The sequence below is a fragment of the Cavia porcellus genome, unplaced genomic scaffold (genome assembly GCF_034190915.1).
Source record: "Cavia porcellus strain 051 isolate PalLab524CR breed Dunkin Hartley unplaced genomic scaffold, mCavPor4.1 scaffold_3, whole genome shotgun sequence".
NCBI classification, from domain to species: Eukaryota; Metazoa; Chordata; class Mammalia; order Rodentia; family Caviidae; genus Cavia; species Cavia porcellus.
In genome coordinates this window covers 61,035,415-61,058,995 of record NW_026947486.1, presented here as the reverse complement: position 1 = coordinate 61,058,995, position 23,581 = coordinate 61,035,415, and the positions used below count along the sequence as shown (strand labels likewise).

Here is a 23,581-nt window from a genome sequence, read left to right as displayed (position 1 = left end):
GTTAACTATAGGCCCTATGCTGTCCCATAAATTGATAGAACATTCTTTCTTTTACTTTTTCTTTTTTGTTGTTTTTTTTGGTCTTTTTGAGACAGGGTTTCACTATGCAGTTCAGGTTGACCTTGAATTCACTTTGTAGCCCCTCTCTGGCCTCAAACTCTCAGTGATTCTCCTGCCTCGATATCCCCAAGTGCTGTGATTACAGGTTCATGCTACCATGCCCTGCCAATAGGGCTTACTCATTTTGCTTAATTACAATTTTGTGGCCTTTGACTGATATCATCCCATTTCCTTCTCCCTCTAGCCCCTGCTAGCCATCATTTTATTTTATAATCTACATGAGTTTGACTGTTTTAGATTCCTTATATAACTGAGATCCTACACTTTTTTTTTCTTTTGGTGCCTGGCTTATTTCACTTGGCATAATGTCCTTTGGATTCATACATGTTGAAACAAACAGCAGTATTTTCTGTCTTTTAATGCTAAATACTATTCCATTGTATGCATATAACATATTTTCTTCATCTGTTGATAGACTTTATGGAACAAAAGCAGCTATATAGATCTCCACTCTGTACAGGAGCCTCAAATTCTTTTTGTAAAACTTTTATTAGTACATAATGATTACATTCACTGTAGGAAATTGTTACACGTACATAACACATTTCAATCCTATTTTCCCCTTCCTTACACCCCTCTTATTTTTCCAGCATTGGATTCACTTATTTATCTTATAAGACCTTATAAAGTTGTTTATATATACAGGTTGAAAACCAGACTAATAGGCCAAAGTAAAACAACTGTAGTAAGTCGAAGTACACTTTTAGATGCCTTGTCTGTACTGAAGTACAATACTTCTTTCTTTATTTTTTTATCTCTCTCATCTGTTTTATTGCATATGTTGTATATAAGAGTTTTTCATATAAGAGAAACCATGCAATATTTAAATTTGTGTGTCTGAGTTGCTTCACTTACATTATAGTCTCAATATGCATCCATTTTTCTAAAAATGGCTCAAATTTCTCCTTCTTTTGGTGAGTAGTGCTCCATTGTGCATAAATACCACATTTTCTTTATCCATTCATCTGTTGATAGACCTCTGAGCTGTTTTCAAGATTTCTAGCTATAATGAATTGTGCTGCTACAAACACGGGTACACATGTACCACTGTAATATGATATCTTTCACACTCTTTTGAAAGATACCTAGAAGGGGAATGGCTGGATCAAATGGGATTTCTATCTTTAGCTCTTTGGAGAAATCTTCATGCTGATTTCCATAGTTGTGTCAGTTTACAGTCCCACCAACAATGCAGAAGGGAACCTTATATTCTTACCTAAGGTTTGGTATAACTCTGTCATCTTGGGATGGTCCCAGCATGTGGTCTGCGCCTGGTGGCTATAAACAAAAGCATAACTGGAACAAGCAACTAAACTTTGTCACACTCCTCCACACTCCCCCCTCCACATGTGCACACTACCCAGTGATAGGTGGATGCAAGAAGTTGTAGGATACAAGGGTGAACCCTGAAGATCCCAAATCACAAGGGTTCACCTTTACCTAGGAACAATGTTGAACTCTTGCTATAAGGAGGAAAAATTGAACTGAACCGAGGAATCCCAGTGAACAAAAAGTGAGGAGGATAAGTAGAAAAGACAGGCAAGGGAGGGGCCATGTAGGGATTGACCTGCTTCTGATTCTGACAATCACTTACTTGATGTAGTAGGGAACTTTATTGGGTGAAATTGCTCTTTCCCACGGAACCTGGACAGAGGCTGGCAAAGGAGAAGAGAAAGAGAAAGCAAACTGGCCACTAATACCTTTCACCTCGCCCAACCATTCCCCTGTTTTATTCTTCCCCAAGATAGGTCAAACAAAAGAGATGTTTGATCTCATTGCCAGCTCTTAATATAGCAGCTGAGGGTGTGGCAACCTTTTTTTCTTTTCTTTTCTTCTTCCTTTTTTTTTTGTAGTGCTTTGGATACTTCAGTGCTTTGTAGTGCACTGAAGTATATCCCTAACCCTTTTTTATTTTTAATTTTGAGTCAAGGCCTAGCTAAGTCAAGCCAGGCTCAAATTTATGATCTTCCTACCTCAGCCTCTGAGAGTGCTATGTTTACTATCATACCCAGCAGGCAAGCATTTCTAATAAACACTTCTTTCCCTGATGATAGGGTGAGAAAAGTAGAAGAGGTTGTCAATGATTGCCCTAACATACTAGTGATGTGGCTATGGATTAGCAGGAATATTTGGTTTTGGCTACCCTGACATTTCCATCATTTAACTGCAGGCAGCTGGGTTTTTCCTGTGCTACAAAGTAGAGCTGAAAGCCCTTTCTTAGGAAGCCAACTTTCTCAGGCCTGTGGACAGAGGGTACTGGTACTGTGCCCTGACTCCCAAGAGAAATTCTGAGAACTCATGCTATTCTCAGCTCTGTGTCTTTATCTTTTGGTCCTTTCAGGAGAGGATCAGGTTACTTGGTTGATCTGCTCACTTCATTTTCCCTGAGTACAAAACCCTCTGCAGGAACAGTTTCAGGTCACTATAATAGCAATGATTCTAACCATGGGTACATTTATTGAGTTCCTACTTCTATGCTTGTGCTTTGTGTGCATGTCTAATTTTCCTTTCAGTATATTCTCACCATATCCACCGCTACAACCCTTGTCTGGGCCACCATCATCCTTCACCTGTATTACTGCATTGTGTTCACTAAATAGGTCTTCCAGCTCCCAGTCTTGCCCACCCCCAGCAATCTATTCTTAACCTCATGTTAAAATATGTATCTGAACATATCATCTCTCACTTCAAACCCTGCCAAAAGTTCTCTTTTCCATCTGGAATAAAATCCAAAGTATTTTTACCTACAAAGCCCTCCATGATCTGTCCTCCCTGTATTTCCTCTCTGCTCTCTTCCACATGAGCTTCTTTGCTTTTCCTCAGCACACCCTGCCTTAAGGACCTGGAACCCTTATTTAGTATGGTCTTCCTTAAGCTATTCTTGTGGTTCACTGTTTTGCCTCTTGGGCCTTTGTTTTATTGTCACTCTCTTAGGAGGTCTCTGAAATGTCTCCTCCCTTAAGCCCAGTTCTTCCTAACCATGCCTCCCGGCTTCCTCTACTAGAATGTAAACTCGCCAACTGTAATGATTTCTGTTGTGTTCACTGACACAATTCTAGTTCCTAGAAATGTAACTAGTCCACAATAAATATTGTTGAATACAATTTATAAAGTCTGATTTATAAGCTAGGTAATATTTTCCTCTCTTTGTACAGATGGAAAAATAAATAGAGACTCAAAGAGATTAAGCTGTTTTTTCAAGCTTACATACCTATTAAGCTGAAGTACACTGACTCACACCCAGATCTCTCTAATTGGAGAACTGATCTTTCCACTACTACGTTTTTTTTTTTTTTTTTTAATATGCACTGCTTTTTGGATGACAAGGTATACTGAACTCCCATCAGGCCCTTAGGGAACAATGGTAGATTCTCTTGGAAGATGGCTGAAGTTCTGCTAAGTGAAGTTCAGTTTGGCTCACATACAGGAGAGGAAGTGCTGTGACCCAGGCCCAAAGTCCCGGTGGGCATCCTGCAGCTGCTTCAGCCTCTCACCAACTGACACCTATGGAAAGAACAATGAGGAAGACAGTGGATTAATTCTAACTAGTTCATGTGGAAACACTCAGGTGCCTCTAGGAATCTTTATGAACTCCTTAATAGGCTGGCTTTTTTCCCAGACCGTTTACCATCAGCTAATCCTATCCCTCCTTCAGTGCTCCCGTAGATTAGAGAAGAGCCTCCCTGCTTCCAGCCACAGTGACTTTTCTCCTGCCTCTGTCTACCTGTGTACTCAAATCTAGACAAGTTTTTCTCAGTTTTTTCAGTTTAATCATACCCTGACTTAGAGACTGAGAAGCCTGTCCCCAACCCCACATTCTTTACTAGTCTTTACTTTCCCATATAGGTTGTATTTCTTTTGGGCTTGAGTAAGTTTTCTCTAAATTAAATATAATGAAGTGACTCCTGGCTTGCTTTAGGCTATTCTTTTACCTGTAGCTGTTTCCACCGGACATTGATTTGCTCCAGGGCTCGGGAATTCTCCATCGACAAGTGTACATCAGAAATGGCAAGTTGATGGGCCAGATCATTCACCAACTTTACTCCATCTTTCATGGGAGCAAATTCTTCTTTGAATAGCTGCAGAACCAAGTGTCATAGCAGATGAGGCGTGGGAAAGAGGATCCATCATTAGTCATTTATTGAACTCTTCACCCAGAGGTTTTGTTAAAACATACAACTTAGGTGTTTGCCTACTAGGACAACTAGAGCAAGGTGTGAGTGGCCACAGTTTTTTTCTGCTTCTTCTTATATCAGAAAACTGGGGGAAAAGAAGATTATAGAAGAACAAAGGAGACTACAGACAAGCCAGCTCCAGATCTAGCACATGCACTAAAAGAGGCTTAGTCATAATACACACCAATGGAGTCTCAGCAGGAGGAACATTACCAGGGTCCAGAAGAGCATGAGATCTCGGGAGACTGTAGCCAGGGGAGGAGCCATGCATACCTTAATAGCCTGGATGTGATCTGGGAGCGAATCAATAAAGAGATCTCCAATGGGCTCCCAAGTGGCTCGGACTCCCTCTGCTTGGGTCAGAGTAGTGCTCAGTTCCTCCATTGCTCCATGAATCTCCAATAACTGCTCTAGAGTGCGCTCAATGTGGCGGTGCTGGTCCACACATCGAGCTGTCAGCTTTTCCCATAGTTCACTGGCTACTGTTGCCTGCTTCCACACAAAACGGCTAAGATTCTGGATCCGCTGTCTGGGGGAGGTATCTGCAAGTGTAGGCAGGAAATCAGGTGAGGCTAACCTTAACCAGACAGGAGCAGCTCTGGGAAAGGTAGAGACAAAGACATCCCTGTGTGTGTGTGCACGTGCACAGACACATGTGTGTACATATTTATGTATATATTCATATACAAATATGTACTTTTCTATAGTTCAAGCCCTTTTGGACATTAAATTATTTTAGTTAAACTATTTTGAGATTTTATAGATTCACATGCAATTGTAAGAAACAACACAAAGGTTTCATATTTCCTTTACCCAAATGGTGTTATCTTGTAAAAGGGTAGTCTAGTATCACAGTCCACTAATTTTGTTCAGAGAGCTTTAGTTTTATTTGTACTTGCGATGTGTGTGCACATATATGTCTCTTGTCCATAAAATTTTATCACAAGTTGGTTTGTGTATCCATCTCCACAGTTAAGAGACCATTTTGGTTTTTCTCACAGAATCATGAAAATTTCCTTATATTTTAAAAAAATGAGCAAGATAGTAAAATATTTCAAGATGTGTAATAAGGTGAATCATTCACAGCACTATTCACATCATACTGGAATGTGATTTTGTGCTTCCCATCTACATCCAAAGAAGAGAGGCATTATTTTATGTCCCAGACCAGGAAAAGTTGACTGACATAAAGCCAGTAAAGCTGGGCTCCTAATTTATAGATTTCATCTTTTTTTTTTTTTTTTTTTTTTTTTTTTTTTTTTTTAAATTTTTATTTAAGGAGAAAAGAAAAGAAAAAAAAAACAGTGAAGGGTACAAGTTATACAGATTTACAGAAGAAAAAAATGCGCAGTAGGAAATCACTAGTTAATAGATTACATATTGCCATCTTAGAAAGAGAGGAAAAGAAAATGCTCTAAACTATATAACTGCATGTATATTTAAATGTATAAGACAGAAAATGATATCACAGAGTTCTAATGGATCATTGAACAGAACTGTTTGCAGTATCATTGCTGGAATGTCCACTCTACAAACTTTAATTCTGTGACTTGAACAATTATTTATAGATTTCATCTTTCTCCCTCAGAATTTCCCCTTAGAAGAAGATTCAGAGCCTCAAAGCCCCAGGCTAATTGGAATTGTCTTTCTCTTCTGAGCTTTCCTATGTCAGGCCCATTGGGCAGTAATTTAAAGTAGTAGCGCTCCTACTGAGAAGCTAGAAATAAACTGAGAGTAAATGGAATTGACAAAGGATTCAATTAATTAAGACTCCTCTCTAGGCTATTCAGAGCTTATCTCAGAGTACTGAAGATTCTTTCTGGGAAAATGGGCTTGCTGGGCTACCACTCAGATCTAATCATTCCCGTGGATCCTAACTTGCTGCTTTATTTGAATCTAGATGGAGAGTGGTCCTCCGTATCGAGAGAAAGGGTGAGAAGTCACTATGGTCAGTACTGAAAAGCCACAGTAAATTTTCCTCTAAAGGGTCATCACCTAGCCAGGCATATAGTTCAGTGGCATGGTGCCTACCTGGCAAGTATAAGGTTTTAAGTTCAATTCCCAGTACAAAAAAAAGGTCATCACCTAACATTTTAGATTTTGAAAAGTTTTTTATTTGTTCTTTGATTAGAGCATTGCCACATGTCCCTATAGGTTGAAATAAAGCAGTATTTTTTCTTTAACATACTATAACTTTTATTCACTGAGTTGGTTCAGTTCAATGTGCTTTTGTTTTTCTTTTCTTCTTTTTCATGCCTCATTAAAAGACCATATGTACAGCACAGCTTTAGGGCCTCATGCTGGAGACCACTGCTTCAGATTCTGTTCTCTTTGCTTTTACTTACAATATGAATCTTTCATTTTTTTCCTTTTTGAGACAGGGTTTCATTATATATTTCTGACTGAACCTGAATTCATTTTGTAGCCTAGGCTGGCCTTGCACTCCCAGTGATTTGCCTGTCTCTGTCTCCCCAGTGCTGGGATTATAGGTATGTACCAGCACACCTGGCTACAATATGAATCTTGTTCTTCTTCAATTTTGGATTAATGTAAAAACTACCCTCCTTGATAACAGCAGAGCAAATGAGTCTGGAGAGGGCAGAAAAGTGTTTGCATAACAGTATGTAGCTCACAAAGAAGAGGGAAGAACAGAAGATCACCCACCTTTGCTTTCAGAATGAGGTTCTTCTAGTTCCTCAAATGGATGCTGAGATAGGAAGGCTTGTGCTGACTCCAGCACAGAGTAGACATAGGGGCCCCGAGACTTGACTTCTTCCATAAAGGCCTGTAAAATTTAGTAGTATGATCAACAGGAAAAGAAAATCTTTCAACAACTTAAATTCCACCCTGCAACTAACAGCCTTTCTTCATAGTGCAATTTAGTCTCTTGCCTTAGTAGATAATGGGTTACCCACAAGGAAAAAGGTGTAGTCCTCTGCACAGGTAGAATAGTAACTCTTCACACTGGAAGGTCTACTTAATATAAAATGAATTTGATTGTGCTGCAGGACAAAGAGAAATGTGGGGATCTTGGTTTTCCTGAAACCTCAGAAAATCCCCTGTAAGGGGCTTAGAAAAATCAAAAGCAGGATAAGCAGGGCTTATATTAAAATTTTTGTATGACATATACACAGAATGTATAAATCAAACGTGTATCACTCAGCACATTTCCATGGCATGATTCCATCTGTGTAACCAGTACTGACATCAAGAACAGAACTCTACCAGCATTCCAGAAGGCCCCCTGGTGGTTCCTTCCAGTCACTTTCTCATCCTTTCCCTTAAACAGTGACCACAAAGGCTTAATAGTGCAAGCCTGTAATCCCTGCTTTCTAAGATGCTGAGACCAAAGGGCCCAGCCTGGACAATTTAGTGCCTTAGCAAAACTCTGTCTCAAAAAAAAAAAAAAGATTTGGGATATACTTCAGTGTGAAGGTCCTAAATTCAATTCCCAGTACTAAAAAAAGAGAAAAATGGGCTTGGGGTGTGTGTGTGTGTGCACAATTCTGACTTGTAAAAGTATCAGTAAACTTTGCTTATTTTTGAACTTCATAAAAATAGAAACATAGTATATCTTCTTTTTTATTTTGAATTTTTTGGGTCTTTTTTGAGGCAGGGTTTCACTTATTTGCTTCAGGCTGATCTTGAACTCATTTTGTAGCTCATGCTGACCTCGAACTTACAGCGATTCTCCTGCCTCAGCCTCCCAAAGTGTTGGGATTACAGGCGTGTGCCACCATGCCTGATTTTAGCATATGCACTTTTTATATCTAACTTTTTTTCACTCAATATACTGTCTGTAAGGTTTATCCATGCTAAGGCATATTGTTATAATTTGTTTTCATATTGTATTATTCCATTCTGCATTCATTTTCAAGAAATATTTATTATTATTTTCTAAATAAAGAGGTAATATACATCATAGAAATATTTAAAATTTCACAAAAGCAAAAAGAATAAAATTAAAGAGAATTCCATTTCACCACTGTCATCAACCAGTGTTGACATTTTGATATAGTTCCATTCTATGTCATTCATACAGTATATATATATATATATATATATATATATATATATATATATAATTGAGATCCATCTGTATATAGTTTTATGTCTGTGCATTTTCCCTTAACATTATATTATGTTCATTTCCCCATTAAAAATTAAGGCAGGATTTTAAATACGATGGAAAGATTTGACTTTGCAGCATGCTAATCTCAGAGCAATAGGACTGTATACAGCCTCAATCTTGCTTTAGGTGTATAAGCAGAGCTAGGTGTCTGTCTATCAAGATACTGCAGAAGGACTCGTTCTCCACTAAGAGACGGTATACCATGGTGCCCATAATTTTAACCTACCGCATGTGTTTCCTTCTCCTGTTGCACAAGAGCCACATCCCCTTGGAGGGGCAACTGAGCTGACAATTCTTCATCCTTTTGACTGAGCCAATCAATAATCTCTTGGAGAGGGAGCTGAAGCTTTCCACTGTGGTCTGAGAAGGCCTCTAGGCGAGCACTGCACATAATAAGTAAGACCAGTGATATTAAATCTTTTTAAGTGACAAACATTTTTCCAAACAAACACTTATGTGGAATGTTAACATATAAAGTAGATTGAGAGAAGCTGCTCTAGGTGAAGTGGAAGGGGGCCTAGGACCCTCACTCATCCAAAGGAGTTCTCAAGCCTCCCTATATGGAACACAGTACTAAAACCAATAGGTCACACTACAGGTGTGGGTAAGTATCCCAAACTCAAATGGCTTAAAATGTGACTCTGTGGATCTCAGTTACTTCAGTTGCATACCCATCATCAGGCTGGAAAGGGAAGGAAACCGAGTAAGGGTGAAGGGATGACAGCTATGCGGCTCCTCTCTTTTTTTGGTTAGAATCCAAATCACGTCAAACTGCTCATGCACAGAGGCTGCTCTCAGCCTTGCCCTTGAGTAGGTGAGGATGCAGTAAGTAGAAAGGACAAGGTGAATGGTTAAGCATGGACATGCACATGTGCAAATATACATATAAATACAAGCACCCCACGGAACGAAGAAGCACTGGTTTGAGATTTGAGATATGGAAAAAGAAAAGTTTTTATCATGTAATCATCTGTCTGCCTCCCCCAGCCCTCAAATAAAATTTAAGCTGAGGTCTAAGTGGTAAGAAGTTAGAGGCCAGTTAACACTGCATGCAAACATCGACTCCATTCTCCTTAGCTGGCAGTACCAATTACTTTTACTTATTGCTTTCCTACACCTGGGTCAAGCCCTTTACCTAAATTATTGCTTCAACTAATTCTCACAACAATCTTATGGGATAGGCCTTACTACTGCCCAGAAGTTTAAATAGTTTGGTCAGGGTCACACAGTTAAACCACTTGTGTTTTCCTTAACTTCAGAGATTACATTCTTTCCATTTCTAAAAATTGCCTTATTTCTACCAGAGTCTCTTAGAAGCTAGGAGTTTGGGCTTTTATGATAGGGGATGGTGAGGGAAAATTGCAGGCACACAGAGAATAGGGGAATGATAACAACATAGCAATTGCCTTCAGTTCTTACTGAGTTGCCCTTATCTATTTGATAATGCATGCATACATGGGAACAGAGAGTATAAAAAGATGGATCAGAAAATAGTTAAGACCCACTAAGATAAAGGTTAGTCATGAGAGGAAAAGAAGTAGAAATGATTATTTCTTTCATTTACACATCAGCATGTTTAAGTTTAGAAAATATTTTCCTATCTTAATTTCCTATCTTAATCCTACTGACATCAGTGTGGGGTAGTTAAGACAGATATTCCTCCACTCATTTTTTGCTTTAAATAACTAGAGGCTAAGATTCTAAGAACTCAGACAATTTATCCAAGATGATGCAACTACTTAAAATTGAGGCTCAAATCTAAATCTCCTGACCTCTGATTCTAGATTCTTTCCACAGTGTCAGAGGAGGAAAGGGAGAAGTGGATGGTGAGGCTGAGGAAAGGGAACACACAGAAAGACAAGCTTCAATGGCAAAAGGAGCGCAATGCTGTCCCAACCAATTCCTTCAAGTACCTGTTTCTAGAGACCAAGCCTTACCGGAGGTTGTGAGACTTCTTTTTTATTTCATTCCAACACAGATTCATGGCTGATGGTTCCAGGGGGCCAACAGCACCAACAGACCCGTTCAGCAGCTTTGGAAATAGGCAAGGAACCCCAGCACCATCCCAAGGAAGTGCAGGGGCAGTGGTAGCAGCTCTAACCTGGACAGAAACACAGACATCCTGTGATTCCTGGAGTGTGCTATGTCCTAGTCTGTGCCTAGTCAACAGTGAGACTAAAGTGAATTAAAGGTAAGAAGAGTTGGTCCTAGGGTTCACAACTAAAATCTGTGTAGGTGTGTTCAGAGAGTCAGATATGAGACTCTAAATTCTTCTCTTGGTATAGATCAGTCAGATAGAAATGCTGACTACTACTACATTAGTCTTACTATTGTAAATTCTACCAGGACCACTGCCCATGTGGGGCTCTGGAAGTACATGTGCATTAGGTAAGAAATTGGTTGGACTTATCCAGATGTTGGCAGCCATGGGATTCAAACTGAGCTTCAAGGTCCCATAGTTTATCTAACCTTCTAGGAAATATAACTGAAAGTCTTCCCCATAAAGATTCAGAGAAGGAGCAGACCAGCCTGAGAAAACTATCAGTAGTAAGTATTCTACTTCCCAAATGGACATGTGCCTTGTTATTGCCTTTCTCTCTTTCCCAGTTCTACTTCCCATGTCGGTTAGTAAACCTGAAAATCATCCTAATAAGCACTGCTCATGAAAATGGGCATGGGCTGAGAAAGAGTTAAAGCAGCATTCTGGATCCTGATTGCCACAGGACTCTGATCAGAGTCAGCAGCCAAGAGGACAAGCCATGGAGCCTGCCAAGTCTAGCCTTGGGCCCTTAGGCTCATCTTCCTTACCTTGTGCTCTTGGGTACTAGTTGTACCCTATCAGGTCATTGTGGGGTCAGGGCAATGGTGGTTATACCAAATTATCCATAAGAAGTTGGTTGGACTTATCCAGATGTCCATAAGCTATCTACAGAATAATGCCAGGACTGCCCAGTCAGGGAATGGGGTGTACAGAGAAGAGGAACTGGAGGAGGAAATTTCAGCCTGGGCTGTTCTACCTGAGTCTAGGGAGACCTACATACCCACTTTCCCATTTATCTACATGCCTACCTGTGGGAAGAATCTGGCCTTGCTGGTGGCTGAGAGTCCCTTTTCCCCTAAATCATACTTACTCCCCACACAAGACTCTCCAGGCTATGTAGGAACCAACCACCCCATTAAAACCACATCTCATATCTACATCATGAAAGAGAAGTGAGAAAGCTGAAGAACTCTGGGGACCAAGCTCAGAACTTAGCCACCCTATGGCCTGTGAGACCATCCTACCTGTACTACCTGGTGAGTTCAGGGCAGGATCAAGCAGCTCCATGATTATCCCTTGCAGGAATCTGAACTCAGTGTCTGGGGAGGCACAGGCAGGGAGAGTTCCTGATGAGCTCTAAGCAGCTCTGCTCAAGAAGGCAGACAGAGCTGAACGAGGCCAAGAGGCAGGGGTTGCCACCCTGTTTATTTATTGACCCCCCAGGAATCTGGAGGGGGCGGCTATGTCAGGGCCTGGACAGTGAATCAGCGCTTTGTTCCTGGGGAATTCCGGCTTGCTCCCAACTGGGCCTGCCACACTGGGGCCAAGATGGTCCTTTCGAGCTGGCAAGGATGGCATAAGTGGGACTGGGCAGTCCATGGTGCTGAGCAGGGTCACATAGAGGGTAGTGCTTGTTGTTTTATTTTTCTCTTTCCATTGAAGACACAAAGGGCTCACTTTGCTTCCAGGCTTGCCCCTCTCCTGAAGTGGATGAAAGGATCAGACCACAAGTTGTTTGACAAACCTCTGGCAAACAACTTTCCCAAAGCCTGGCAAGATGAGTTTAAAAAATAAGCAACTAATTAAGTCTCTTCAGTGGCAATGAGGAATGTGTGCGGAACAGCTGGGGACAGATGGCAGCATTGAGAAACTGAGGTAGTAGAATCCTTCTGAATCTGATTCACTGGGTCCAGAAGATTCACTAGACTCCACTGAAAACAAGGGGTTGCTCTGCTCTGCCTTGGAGAGGTAGGTAAGATTGGAGGGAGGGCCATAACCTCAAATCTCTCACTATATCCTGATGATGCGGGGTGGGGTGGGGAAGAGATGGCCTCTGAGCATCCTTTTGTAACTCTGTAGGGAATGAGAGGGCACAATAGAACCTAGAGACTTCATGCAGAGGAGCCAGTTTTAGTAAGTCTCCTGTGTCTGCCATTGTTATTCTGGGTGGAGTAGAGGAAAGCTCTTTCCCATAAGCCACTGGACAAAAGGAAGACTCTCTCCTAGAAGTGGCCCGATGCTCTTTTTCATCTCTAGCAGACTTGCCTAGGGAAAGGTTAACATTCCTGAGCTTGGCCCCCACCTGTCAGCACTTAGGGAAAACACTTCATTTTTACCAAGAACGGTTCTGTTTCCACCCTTATTTATCTCCCACAGAGTCTTCTGGGCTTTCCACAGTCCTACATTGTTTACATGCTGAGGCCCACCTACAGGAATAGTTGGAACAGCTGCCTGCCCTTTCTAAGGGTTTGAGGTTGTGCCAACTAGGGTGGCTGGAGGATGGCAGGGGATGACAGGCCAAGAGTAGGGAGTGGCTCTAGTTCTCAGCTTCACTTGTGCTAGGATAACGGGGCTCAAGCCAGTCTCACAGAATCCTCTGGAATGGAATGTCCCAGAGTTAGAATAGCCTTGGTCCCTCATGATCCAACCATGCCAAAGGTGTCCTGGCTCTAACCTGGGGAGATGCACCCATGATGAGCGGGGCTTCACCTACCTTATCCTTTCATCACCACCCTCAGAATTCTTAGTTTCCTAACTCCCTTTTAGCTCTCAAATTGTTCTCCAGTGCCCTGTTTGTCCTGTCCTAGTTGCCTGTATACTGTCAAGTCCTGCCTTGGAGAGCAAGGCACCCAGTAGTTAAATCATGAAAAGTAATTATTTTTTCCCATTCCCAGTCAATTGCCTTCTACTTATGACTTTTGTGGCCAAGATATGTGCTTCTCACAGCCCATTTCCTTTAGGGCTATCTCTTGAACTTTTGAGATAAAGGCCTTATGGAAGGAAGAAAGAGAACTAGACCACTGAAAGAGAGACAGGTAGAAATGTACTATTTATAATCACAAAATGAAGCCTTGTGCCCTACCCCTAACTAAGTGATAATGCTTGGAGGATGTACACAATGAACATAGCAAGCCTTTGGGAAAGGTATAGGCTGAAGGTATACCTTCAGCATGTGAAAGTCCCACTCCAGGTAAGGGAAAGGTTACTGGGGAACTCTAAGTTCCCTGGATTTTAGCATATGTTAGGGGCAGTAATTTTTGTTTTGCTAGATATAGGAAAACAGCTAGGGAGGACCTGACCTTCATGCCTTTCTAGATTTTTATTTTCCTTCATTATCCTTGCCAAAATTGGCTTGCCAGCATCCACAATTTCCATCCCCACTATCTCCCCCTCCCTGTAGATTCAGCTTCAACTTGTTCCCCTAGCATCAACTTAGCACTTCAGCCTGTATGTGAGATTTTAGGAGCCATCGCACTTGCTGATACTCCTTTGGCCTCTGGACTCCAAAGCCTTGTAAAGAAACTCAAAGTATGCCTATGTGTCTCTTTTCTCCAGGCAACTTTCCTTGGATACCTCTTATTGTCAGAAAAGGCAACTCCCTTCTCTAGATCATCGTCTCTCATATATCCTCTAACCACCTACTAACATGTACACCACTATCACTATGTTCCTAGGGGAAAAGAGAGTAGAGAGGCAAGTATGAAACCAACAGAGTTCTAAAAGGGGCTGAGCTAATAGCTATAAGAAAGACTGGGGATTTGAGAGGAAAAGCCAATGGCAGGAGGAAAATACCTGTAGAATATGAGGTATACCACAGAGAAGCCAACGCAAGAGAATGTCCTGACTTGTCCTAGGCCATACCCTGAAGAATCATGTTCCCCAGATCTGTATCCCTTGTGAAGTTAACATGGAATTGGTTTTCATCAGCCACAATGGACCCTTTGGCTTGCCCAACCCAATACCCTTCATTACCCTGTGTCCCCCATAAAAGAACTCGTGAGTGATAAGCTCCTAAAGGAGGCCCCATGCTACACAAGAGGTTTCATGTGTGCAGAGAGTACCCCTGAGCCTTAAGAACAACACAGATCCTGTGCTCAGTCATTTCCGTAGATCTATTTTTTGCTACCAGACTCTTACCTGAGGCTGGGGGCAGGTGCATCGGAGGCTGCTGCTGTGATGGAACTGGTCAGCAGCCCACCACTCACGACATCGTGGGAGGGTGTAAGGGCATCCCTGCATGACCATAGGTTGCATAAGAACCAAGGATCATGGGGAGATGAGGATGGGCAGCAGACAAGCTGTTGACCATTTATTACCTGGAAAAGTAACAAGGAGATATTTAGAGTCAAGACCTAGAAAAGATCTGGGTCCAGCACCAATTCACAGGTGCCTTGACTAGTTATACGTGCCAGTATTAAAAGCTTACTGACCTACCCAGTAGTTCTTCCTAGGCTTATGCACCTTAACAGACTTTAGTTATCAATCAAGGAAGTATTTATTATTTACCTATTATGCATTATGCTGAAGATACAAAGATGAGTTACCATCTAGGATGGGAGAAGGCAGTCAGGTAGCCTAATAATAATAGAATGCTTTTGTTGCAGATCAAGGTTGGACCAGAAGGAAAAAACTAACTTAGAATGTGCACAGATTCAAAGACTGTATTTGAGATGAGTCTTGAAAGAATGACTAGACATTTACCTATGGCAGAGAAGGGGCAAAGCAAGAGAGTGTTCATGGTAGGCCAATCCACCTGAGCAAAGGTCGATGTCACAAAAGGGCAAAGTATGTTCAGAGAACAGTGAGTTCAGCATGGCTAGAGTTTAGAAGACAAGTAGATAAAAATGAATGGGGCCTGAATAGGTCATATACAGCGAAAACAAACATGGTAAGTAAAGACCATAAATTATTTAAATTCATGATAGAAATATTTACAGGATGGAGTAAAGAGGCAAATGAGGGAAAGTTGAGTTTTGTCTGGTCATGTAATGAAAATTTCCCCTAGAGGAAATGTGCTTGAGGTTAGTCATGAAAGAGAAATGGGATTGCCATTAGGCAGACAAGACAAAACAAAACAAAACAAAAAGAGTGTTTCAAACATCACAAATACAAAATGTATGTTCAATGTGATCAAAAAACAAGGTAGGAGTCTTGTGGGATGTAGTAGGAAGTAAGGCTGGAAAATTAGGCTGTGCCAGATTGGGCCATACCTTGAATGACAAGCAGATGATTCTGGCCTTTGTCCTGTAAACAAATGGGTAGCATTTAAGATTTTAAGCAGGGGAGTGACATGACCAGATTTTGCCTTCAGAAAGGATATGCTCTTCTGCCAGCCTTGTGCAATGCTTCTCCAGAGGGAAGACTGCATGGAGAAGCTAACAGGATAAGCAGTTGTAGTTAGGATGGAGGAGGTACTGGAGCTTTGAGAGATGTGTGATAGGCACAATCTATATGGCTCTGATCAATTGGATGTGAAAGGTGAGGGAGGTGAAAAGAGTTAAAGTTTCTAATTTGGTAGTTGGATGGATAACGATAATAAAAACAAGAAAAAGAAGACAAGGAGCAAATTTGGTGTAGTCAGGGGTGAAGTCACTGTTACATAATAAGCTATGCTGGGTACATATTGAGCTTTAGATGCCAAGTGCTAAGCTTAGAAAAGAAGAGCTATGGGAGGAGATGAGAGGGAAAGGAGAGGAAAGGGAAGTAAAGAGCATCATGATGCCATATGCATATGTACCAATATCACACAGTGAATATATTTATTATGTATCACAGACATAGACATAAAATATTTTTAAAGTAAAAAAGAAAAGGAGATATACTAAACAAAAAATGTATAAGTCAATTGAAAGTATAGTGGATGTATGCAAATATGATCAGGATGGATGGGAGAGATGATGTTTGCAAGTGATAAAGCTGATCCCTTTTCATGCCTGGCAAAAATATATAAACCTGGGGGGCTGGGGATTTAGCTCAGCGGCATAAGCGCCTGCCTTGCAAGCAGGCAGTCGTGAGTTCCATCCCTGGTACCGATAAAAAAATGAAAAAAAATATATATATATATAAACCTGGATCCAAAGGGCAGGAACTGAGTGCCTTTAATTTCTGATGCTAATGATTAAGTAGGTATCATTTTTAGACTCTGTCCCAGTGCTTTCCAACATATTAGGTATAAGGGCGCCTTCTTAAGATTAAAACAAAATCTCACTTCACCCACTCACACCCACAATAGTAGCTGTGCTTTTAGAACTTACAGAATGAGAAAAACACATAGATTTAAAGATCTGTGGACTCTCCTTGTATCAAATACCTTTCAGGAGTCTATGGTGTGTGTTGTCCAAAGACTGGGGAATACTACAGATTCCAAGCTAAGGTAAAAAGAGTTTGTGGTTTGAAAGACACTTTATTAAAGTCAGCATCTCTTGATATTATACAGCTGCATAGCACTTGATTACCACAATGATTCCCCTAAGAATTGCTGAAAAGATGGTTCCTCTGTGATCAGACACCACCAAAAAATAATTACTCAAATAAAAAAATGAGTATTGCCATGGATGTACTATAGATATGTTATGGGCATAAAGATCTCAAGTTGCTTTTGGATTTGTTTTAATATTAATATTTCGATTTTTGTTGATTATGCAGTAATGCGTGTTTTTGTTTGTTTGTTTCTTTTTTTGTTTTTGTACTGGGAATTGAACTCACAACCTTGTGCTTGTGAGGCAGGTGCTTATGTCACTGAGCTAAATTCCTGGCCTTTCATGTTCTTAAATTTAAAAAAATCTTACTGTTCTGGGGTGAGTTGCATCCCTAGCCCTGAAAAGTTAACCCTTTCAAAAATCTTCTGCCAGGCATGGTGATGCACACCTATAAGTTGCGAGGCCGAGGCAGGAAGATCACTATGAGTTTGAGGTCAGCCTGGACTAAATAGCAAGACCGTGTCTAAAAAAAGTTTTTTCATTTATGGTGCTAGAGCCCAGATCAAGACTTGCATATGCTAAGCAAACACTGTACCACTGAGAGTACTTACTATATACTTTATAGAAAAACTGGAAAAATATGAAACTCATATGGATGAAAACAAAAATAATCTGTATTGTTACTACTCAGAGATAACCATTACTAAAAGGTATGAAGACATAATAGTTTTTCTATGAAAAAAAATATATGTACTTTAAAAATAAAATAGTCATCATATGCTATTTTGTATAACCTGTTTTTTTCATTTGGCATGTATTATCTTAGGATGTCATGAACTATTCCTCTATAACATGATTTCTAACAACTTTATAAGTGGTAGAGCACTGTAGTGGAGGTGATAGGCTCTGGAATTAGACCAACTTGAAGTGTACGTTATTGAACTTATTAGTAATGTGGCCTGGAATAAATCAGTCTCACTGAGTCTCAGTGTCCTCATCTGTGAAATGGACATAACAACGACACTATCCTCACAAAATTATCCTAATGCTTAAAATAAATGTATATTATATTTAAATGCCTTAGCACAGTGTCTGGCAAAAGTACATGGCTCAATAAGTGTTAGGTTTATTGTATAGTATTCCAGGGAATTGACATAATAAATTTGTTTTAAGAATTAGATATATGCTTAGAGTTCTTCTGTTTTAGAACTCAAACTGCAATGAACAACCTTATATATATATCTGTGATTCTTCCCTTAAAACAGTTTCTCAAAGAGGGAATTCATGGATTAAACATTATAGAACCAATTTCAGGCTTGTGACACGTATTTCTAAATTGCCATAGAAAAAAGTTTTATATCAATTTGTATCACCATTAGGCATGTATGAGTGCCAATTTCTCATTATAATTGCTAACTGTAAGTATTCTTACATTGTTTGCTAGCTTTGTGACTGAAAATGGCATCTTGAATATCACTTTGCATTTCCTTAATTACTAAGAGGCTTAATTCCCCATCTCATTTTTAGTGGCCATTTGTATTTCTTCTTTTGTCATTTACTTCTCTGTAAATTAACTTTCTTCCTTCCTATTGCTCTACTGATCTAATACCACGATGATAGTTCACAAAAGAAAAATAAGGTAAAGCCAGGAATCAGAGAATTCATACCTTCTAATCCAGTACAGGCAGAAAAGGAATAAGCTGCTTCTGGTCTTAGTGTGACTATCCTCTATTTGTAGATTTTGCTCTTGACTGTGGCCTCAAGTGATTCCACCTCTCTATGCCTTGCTTTACTCCTCTGTCAAATGTTAATATTAAAGGCTTCCAGCCAGGCATGGTGGTGCATAACTATAATCTCAGCACTTGGGAGGCTGAGAAAGAGTGATGCAAATTCAAGGCCAGCTTGAACCAGATAGTGATATATATATATATATATCCAAACACCAAAACACTATTATTTCCTCTATACAGCATGTTTTTATAGTTTATTAAGCTGTCTTTCATGATCCTTGGTTTAACCTGGTAAGTTAGCCAGGCAAAATTACAGTCCTATTTATATATAGATAAAATATTGAGACATAAGTAAACCTAGGCCTCGTGATGCCTTGGCCACTGCTTTTTTTTAAATTTAAAGATTCTTCTGCCTCTTTTATTTATTTTCATCCTGCCCTAAATTACCACCTGAATACACTGATTTTTCCCTAGTCCTCCTTTCAATGTCAGAGGCTAGGAGGAGTTGGAGATGAATCAGACTTGGTCGTTAATTTGCAACTGTAGGAAATAATACATATACATAAAAAAGTATAAGTCTTTTTGAGGCAGGGTTTCACTATGCAGTTCAGTGTGGCATTAAGCTCACTTTGTAGTCTCAAACCTGCAACAATTCTCTGTCTCAGCCTCCCGAGTGCTGGGATTACAGGCATGCACCACCACACCTGGCAAAAAAGTATAATTTAAGACAGAGATAGTTCATATTGTATGTGGGACTCAGAAATCATGCTGTAAGAGGACACAAAGGAGGACATGTTCATTTCTAGTTGGAAAGATTTAGAATAAGTTTATGAAAGGGATGCTTTTGAGAGAAGGAAAAAGAGGATCAGATACACAGAATAGAGGATGTTTTGGCAGTAGAAATAACCCTCATATGCTTTCCCCCTAGGAATTCTTGTTAGATACTAAGCTGTGTCTTTTAGTATCAGTAAATACTAGAAATATTGCTTTCATTCTGGAGAACACATATAGGCCCTTCCAGCAGATTCAGGGGAGGTGTTTCTCTTGGGTAGGATAAAAGCATTAAAAATATGGAAAATATAAGGGTTCTAGTGGAAGGCAAAGTCCATGCCTGATATTTATTTATATTCCATCTGTTTTTAAACACAGTACTAGGCACGGAAAAGATACTTGGTGAATGTTTCTTGATTTATTCAACTGATCTTAGCTAAAAAGCCAAGAAGTGACTGATTTGAGCTCCAATTATACAAGCACACAAACCCATGATTTTGTTGTTACAAGTACTAGAAAGTAACACAAGAAATATTTTGGATAGGTACATTTATTTGCATTTATACAAAGTGATTTATGTATAGTGTTAGCATCTGAAATAAGACTTGAAATGGGAAAAAGTTTCAAACAACCTAAATGCCCTTTACTAATGGACTAATTAAATAAATAATAATGTATCCATATAATGAAATTCTATACAACCGTTAAAAAGAATACAGAACTCCTTGCCAACATGGAATAGTCCCTTAAGATGTTTTAAAGTACAAAAAGAAGAAGTAAAAATGGTCTATATTTGTATTAAAAAGGAAAATATGTGCTTATATTTATATAAGAGATTGCTGGGAAGTATACAAGAAAACATATTACCATCAGAGAAGGGAATTTTGTGGCTACCTACTACATTTCTTTGGAATCTCTCTTTTCTTTATAGTTTGCAGGAAGTAAGACTGAAAGACAGAGAGGCCTGTCCTCTCAGGGAAAGAGAGACTCTGTCTTCTTTCAGGGATAGGACATTTACTTCAATTTCTGGCATTGTCTTTTTGGGGCAGGGGAGAGGAGTCCTTAGAAGGCCATGAGATGCTCTGAAATCATCTTTCCAACGAAATCTTAGAGGAAATATTTCTTCAGGTTTGTGGGTCCTACACTGCCTTTTTGAAAGGTGATTTACTTGAGGGCCTTTAATCTAGAAGAGGGATTACTTTGGAAAAGTCAGGAGCTATGGTGAATGAAACAGATTTTTTTAAAAGGCCTTTATTCTTTTGACTAATCACAAAAAACATAAGTGAGGACTGGGTGTGGTGGCACACTCCTGTACTCCCAACACTTGGGAGGCTGAGGCAGGAGGATCCTTGAAAGTTCAAGACCAGCCTGGGCTACAAAGTGAGCCCAAGGCCCAATTTGAACCATGTAGTGAGGCCCTGTCTCAAAAAGACAGAGAGAGACAGAGGGGGAGAGAGACAAAGGGGGAAAGAGAGAGAGAGAGAGAGAGAGAGAGAGAGAGAAACAAGAGAAAGTATGTTATTTTCCGGTTATTTTCCAGATAGCATGTACCATGGCTCTCAATGGAAACTGGCAGCAGCTGCTGCTAAACATCCCTCTTTGTCTCTCCACCCCAGCTCAGCATTGCTGTATCCTTGGATCAACACCCATGAAGGCATTCTCTGCTTGATTAACAAATCAAAGACAGACAACAACTCTCCACATAGCCTCAGACCCACTTACTAGGCTGAGACATTTGGCCTGATGCTGATAAAGGAAGGGAAAGCAGAAGGAAAGGGGGATGGGAATTGGCCTCCAAGAGAAGGAAGCTATTTCAAAACACTCCAAGCTATGAGCTAGCTTTCAAGAGTGGAGAGACTACAGGAGGTAGAAAGGAAATCAGAGAAGACAAGGTGGGGTGTGGAGGGGGTGCGGGTACCAGAGAAAACAAAGGGAAGCAAGGAATAAACACAGAGATTAAATGAGCCCTTTACTCCCAGCCTTTTAGGTCAGAGCCTGGGTTACTTCAGGGTAGTACTCCTATGTCTTTTCTGCTGGTCAGAATACTCGTTTGTCCAGAGGTCCTGTGTTTCCTCTCTTCCCCCTTTCCAGCCAGTGCTTTCTAAACACCTTTCCTTCCCTCTCACCAAGAAATCTACCCTTGGACAAAAATCATGTCATTGAAAACCTAAAATAAATAAATATCACTTTTCTCTCAAAGAAGCAAACCATGGACCTTCCTGCTATTCATTTTTAGATCACAGTTTCTCAAATTGGCTTGAGTTTCTATTTCTGGGTATCTTTTTCTTCTTTATGAATCCAAGCGGTGGCTACTACATTATGAACATTTTTTAATGCAAGTTTTTCCCCAAAGGCACATGCAGGAATTCAGGCATGCAGGCACAACACACACACACACACACACACACACACACACACACACACACACACACACGGTATCTCTGGAGCTTCCTCTCCTTCAATTATTTCCCCTCAGCCAGTTGAACAAGGGCAAGGAGGCTTGGAAATAATCTCTCTGTGGCCTACCTTCTGATTCTGTCAGGTCTGGGAAGCAGCTGGGTAGCTGGAAGCTGAGAGGTCAGGGCCGGGCTGCCTCTGTGAATCAGCAAAGAAGTGCCTGAGACAGGGATGCCGGCAGCTGCTGTATGCACACTCTCTCTCTGTCTCTCCCACCTCCCTGCCCTCCTTCTCCTTTTCCGCCTCCTTCCCTCTCGAAGCTGCTCTGTGTTGCTATGCAATCATCAGCAGAACTAACAGCATCGTTCTGACCTCAGCCAAAGATACCCTTGACTGGGCAAATGCAGAAAAAGCAAGGACAGTTTTGTTAAACTACCAGAGCTAGGCAGCTCATAGATTTTAAATTCATTAGAAGCAGAGGAGGAAAGAGAAAGACCCAGGGAAGCAGAGGGAGAGAGGAGGAGAGGAGAGGAGAGGCTTCTACTGTGGAGGAGGAGACAAAAGAGCCCTGGAGATCAATGCGAACTGCTGAACTGAGCAAGGAGCCTGGGCCCCAACTTACACAAATCTAAGCCAGAGCCCAAACCAGCTTCAGAGCCAGCAGCTGGCAGGGGCCCCTCAGTAGCTAGTCCAGGATTGTTTCTGTGTTAGAGGTTGAAACACTCTGCTCTAAAATTGCCAGTAGTAGTCAAGATGCAGTCTTGGACTGAGAGTAGTCTGCCTGTGACCCGAGTCCTGTCTTCACCACTTCTTAGGTCTTACATTTGGAGAAAAAAAAAAAAAACTTTGACAAGTGGAGAAAACAAAATGGACTTTAAATAATTCATAAAAATAGTTCTTATGTGCCTTTCTTCAGTGACTACCCCAATCATTCTCTTTGTAGAACATGATTATACATCATTTTCCAGATCAACTTTTAACTACTGATTATCACTTTGGTTAAAATTTTGAGCTTCAAACATCCTGAGAGATCTGGGGGAATCAACTGTTACTATGGAGATATTTTCTCTCTTTATTGAGTGCCCAGCATACAATAAACTATTTAATAAATATATATTAAATGAATAAATTAAATGACTGGATGGGCAGCCCTCAGAAAGCTCCTGCTTCCATGCTCCTCCACACATAGTCCAAGGTTTAAAGCCCCAGTAGCTCTAGGCCAGCAAAAGTATGAGAAGCACTCTTTTTTCCCTTCCATTACTAAGAACAGAATGTGTATGAGAGAAAGAGATTGCTTTGGAAATGGGTTGTTTAACTTCATTGATGGCCTCCAAAAATTCTGTATGCCCTGTTGGCACTGGAACTTAGAACAAAAAAATAAGTTTCTTGGTTCACATGACCTGGATATAGTGTATAGAAAATGTCTAAAGAACTGAGAAGAATATTCAGTTATTTATTTATTGAGACAGGGTCCCTCTATGTAGTTCAGGCTGGCCTTGACCTCACTATGTAACCCAGGCTAGTCTCCAACTTGCAGTGATCTTCCTACTGTGGCCTCCTGAGTGCTAGGTTTGTGCTACCATGCCAAGCCGAATTATTATTTTAGAATTGCATTTTCTTTATTTTTGTTATCTTTATATGAAGAAGATATTTTAAAATTATTTGTTTTAAATTTTATTTAAGGAGAAAAAGAAAAAAAGCAGAGAAAGGGTACAAGTTATACAGATTTACAGGAAAAAATAAACAGTAGGAAATCACTAGTTAATGGATTACATATTGTCATCTTAGAAATAATT

General features: G+C 40.3%; 1 protein-coding gene across 3 annotated transcripts in view; it reads right to left on the bottom strand.

Moving 5' to 3' along the window:
* The window catches only part of Drp2 (dystrophin related protein 2), a 41,327-nt gene extending 19,050 nt beyond the window's left edge, over positions 1 to 22,277 (bottom strand). For 2 of the 3 annotated variants that reach the window (XM_013153721.3, XM_063246182.1), the window contains exons 1-10: positions 21,915 to 22,277; positions 14,606 to 14,784; positions 10,365 to 10,528; positions 8,654 to 8,810; positions 6,960 to 7,080; positions 4,569 to 4,837; positions 4,053 to 4,199; positions 3,546 to 3,624; positions 1,715 to 1,775; positions 1,337 to 1,398 (exon numbers count right to left, since the gene is read on the bottom strand). In XM_013153721.3, the coding sequence (XP_013009175.1) occupies positions 1,337 to 1,398; positions 1,715 to 1,775; positions 3,546 to 3,624; positions 4,053 to 4,199; positions 4,569 to 4,837; positions 6,960 to 7,080; positions 8,654 to 8,810; positions 10,365 to 10,528; positions 14,606 to 14,722 (1,177 nt within the window). In that variant the 5' untranslated portion in view covers positions 14,723 to 14,784; positions 21,915 to 22,277. The remainder of the gene's footprint in view (positions 1 to 1,336; positions 1,399 to 1,714; positions 1,776 to 3,545; positions 3,625 to 4,052; positions 4,200 to 4,568; positions 4,838 to 6,959; positions 7,081 to 8,653; positions 8,811 to 10,364; positions 10,529 to 14,605; positions 14,785 to 21,914) is intronic. The other variant, XM_003471060.5, reaches the window with a different exon arrangement.
* Between the last annotated feature and the right edge of the window lie 1,304 nt (positions 22,278 to 23,581).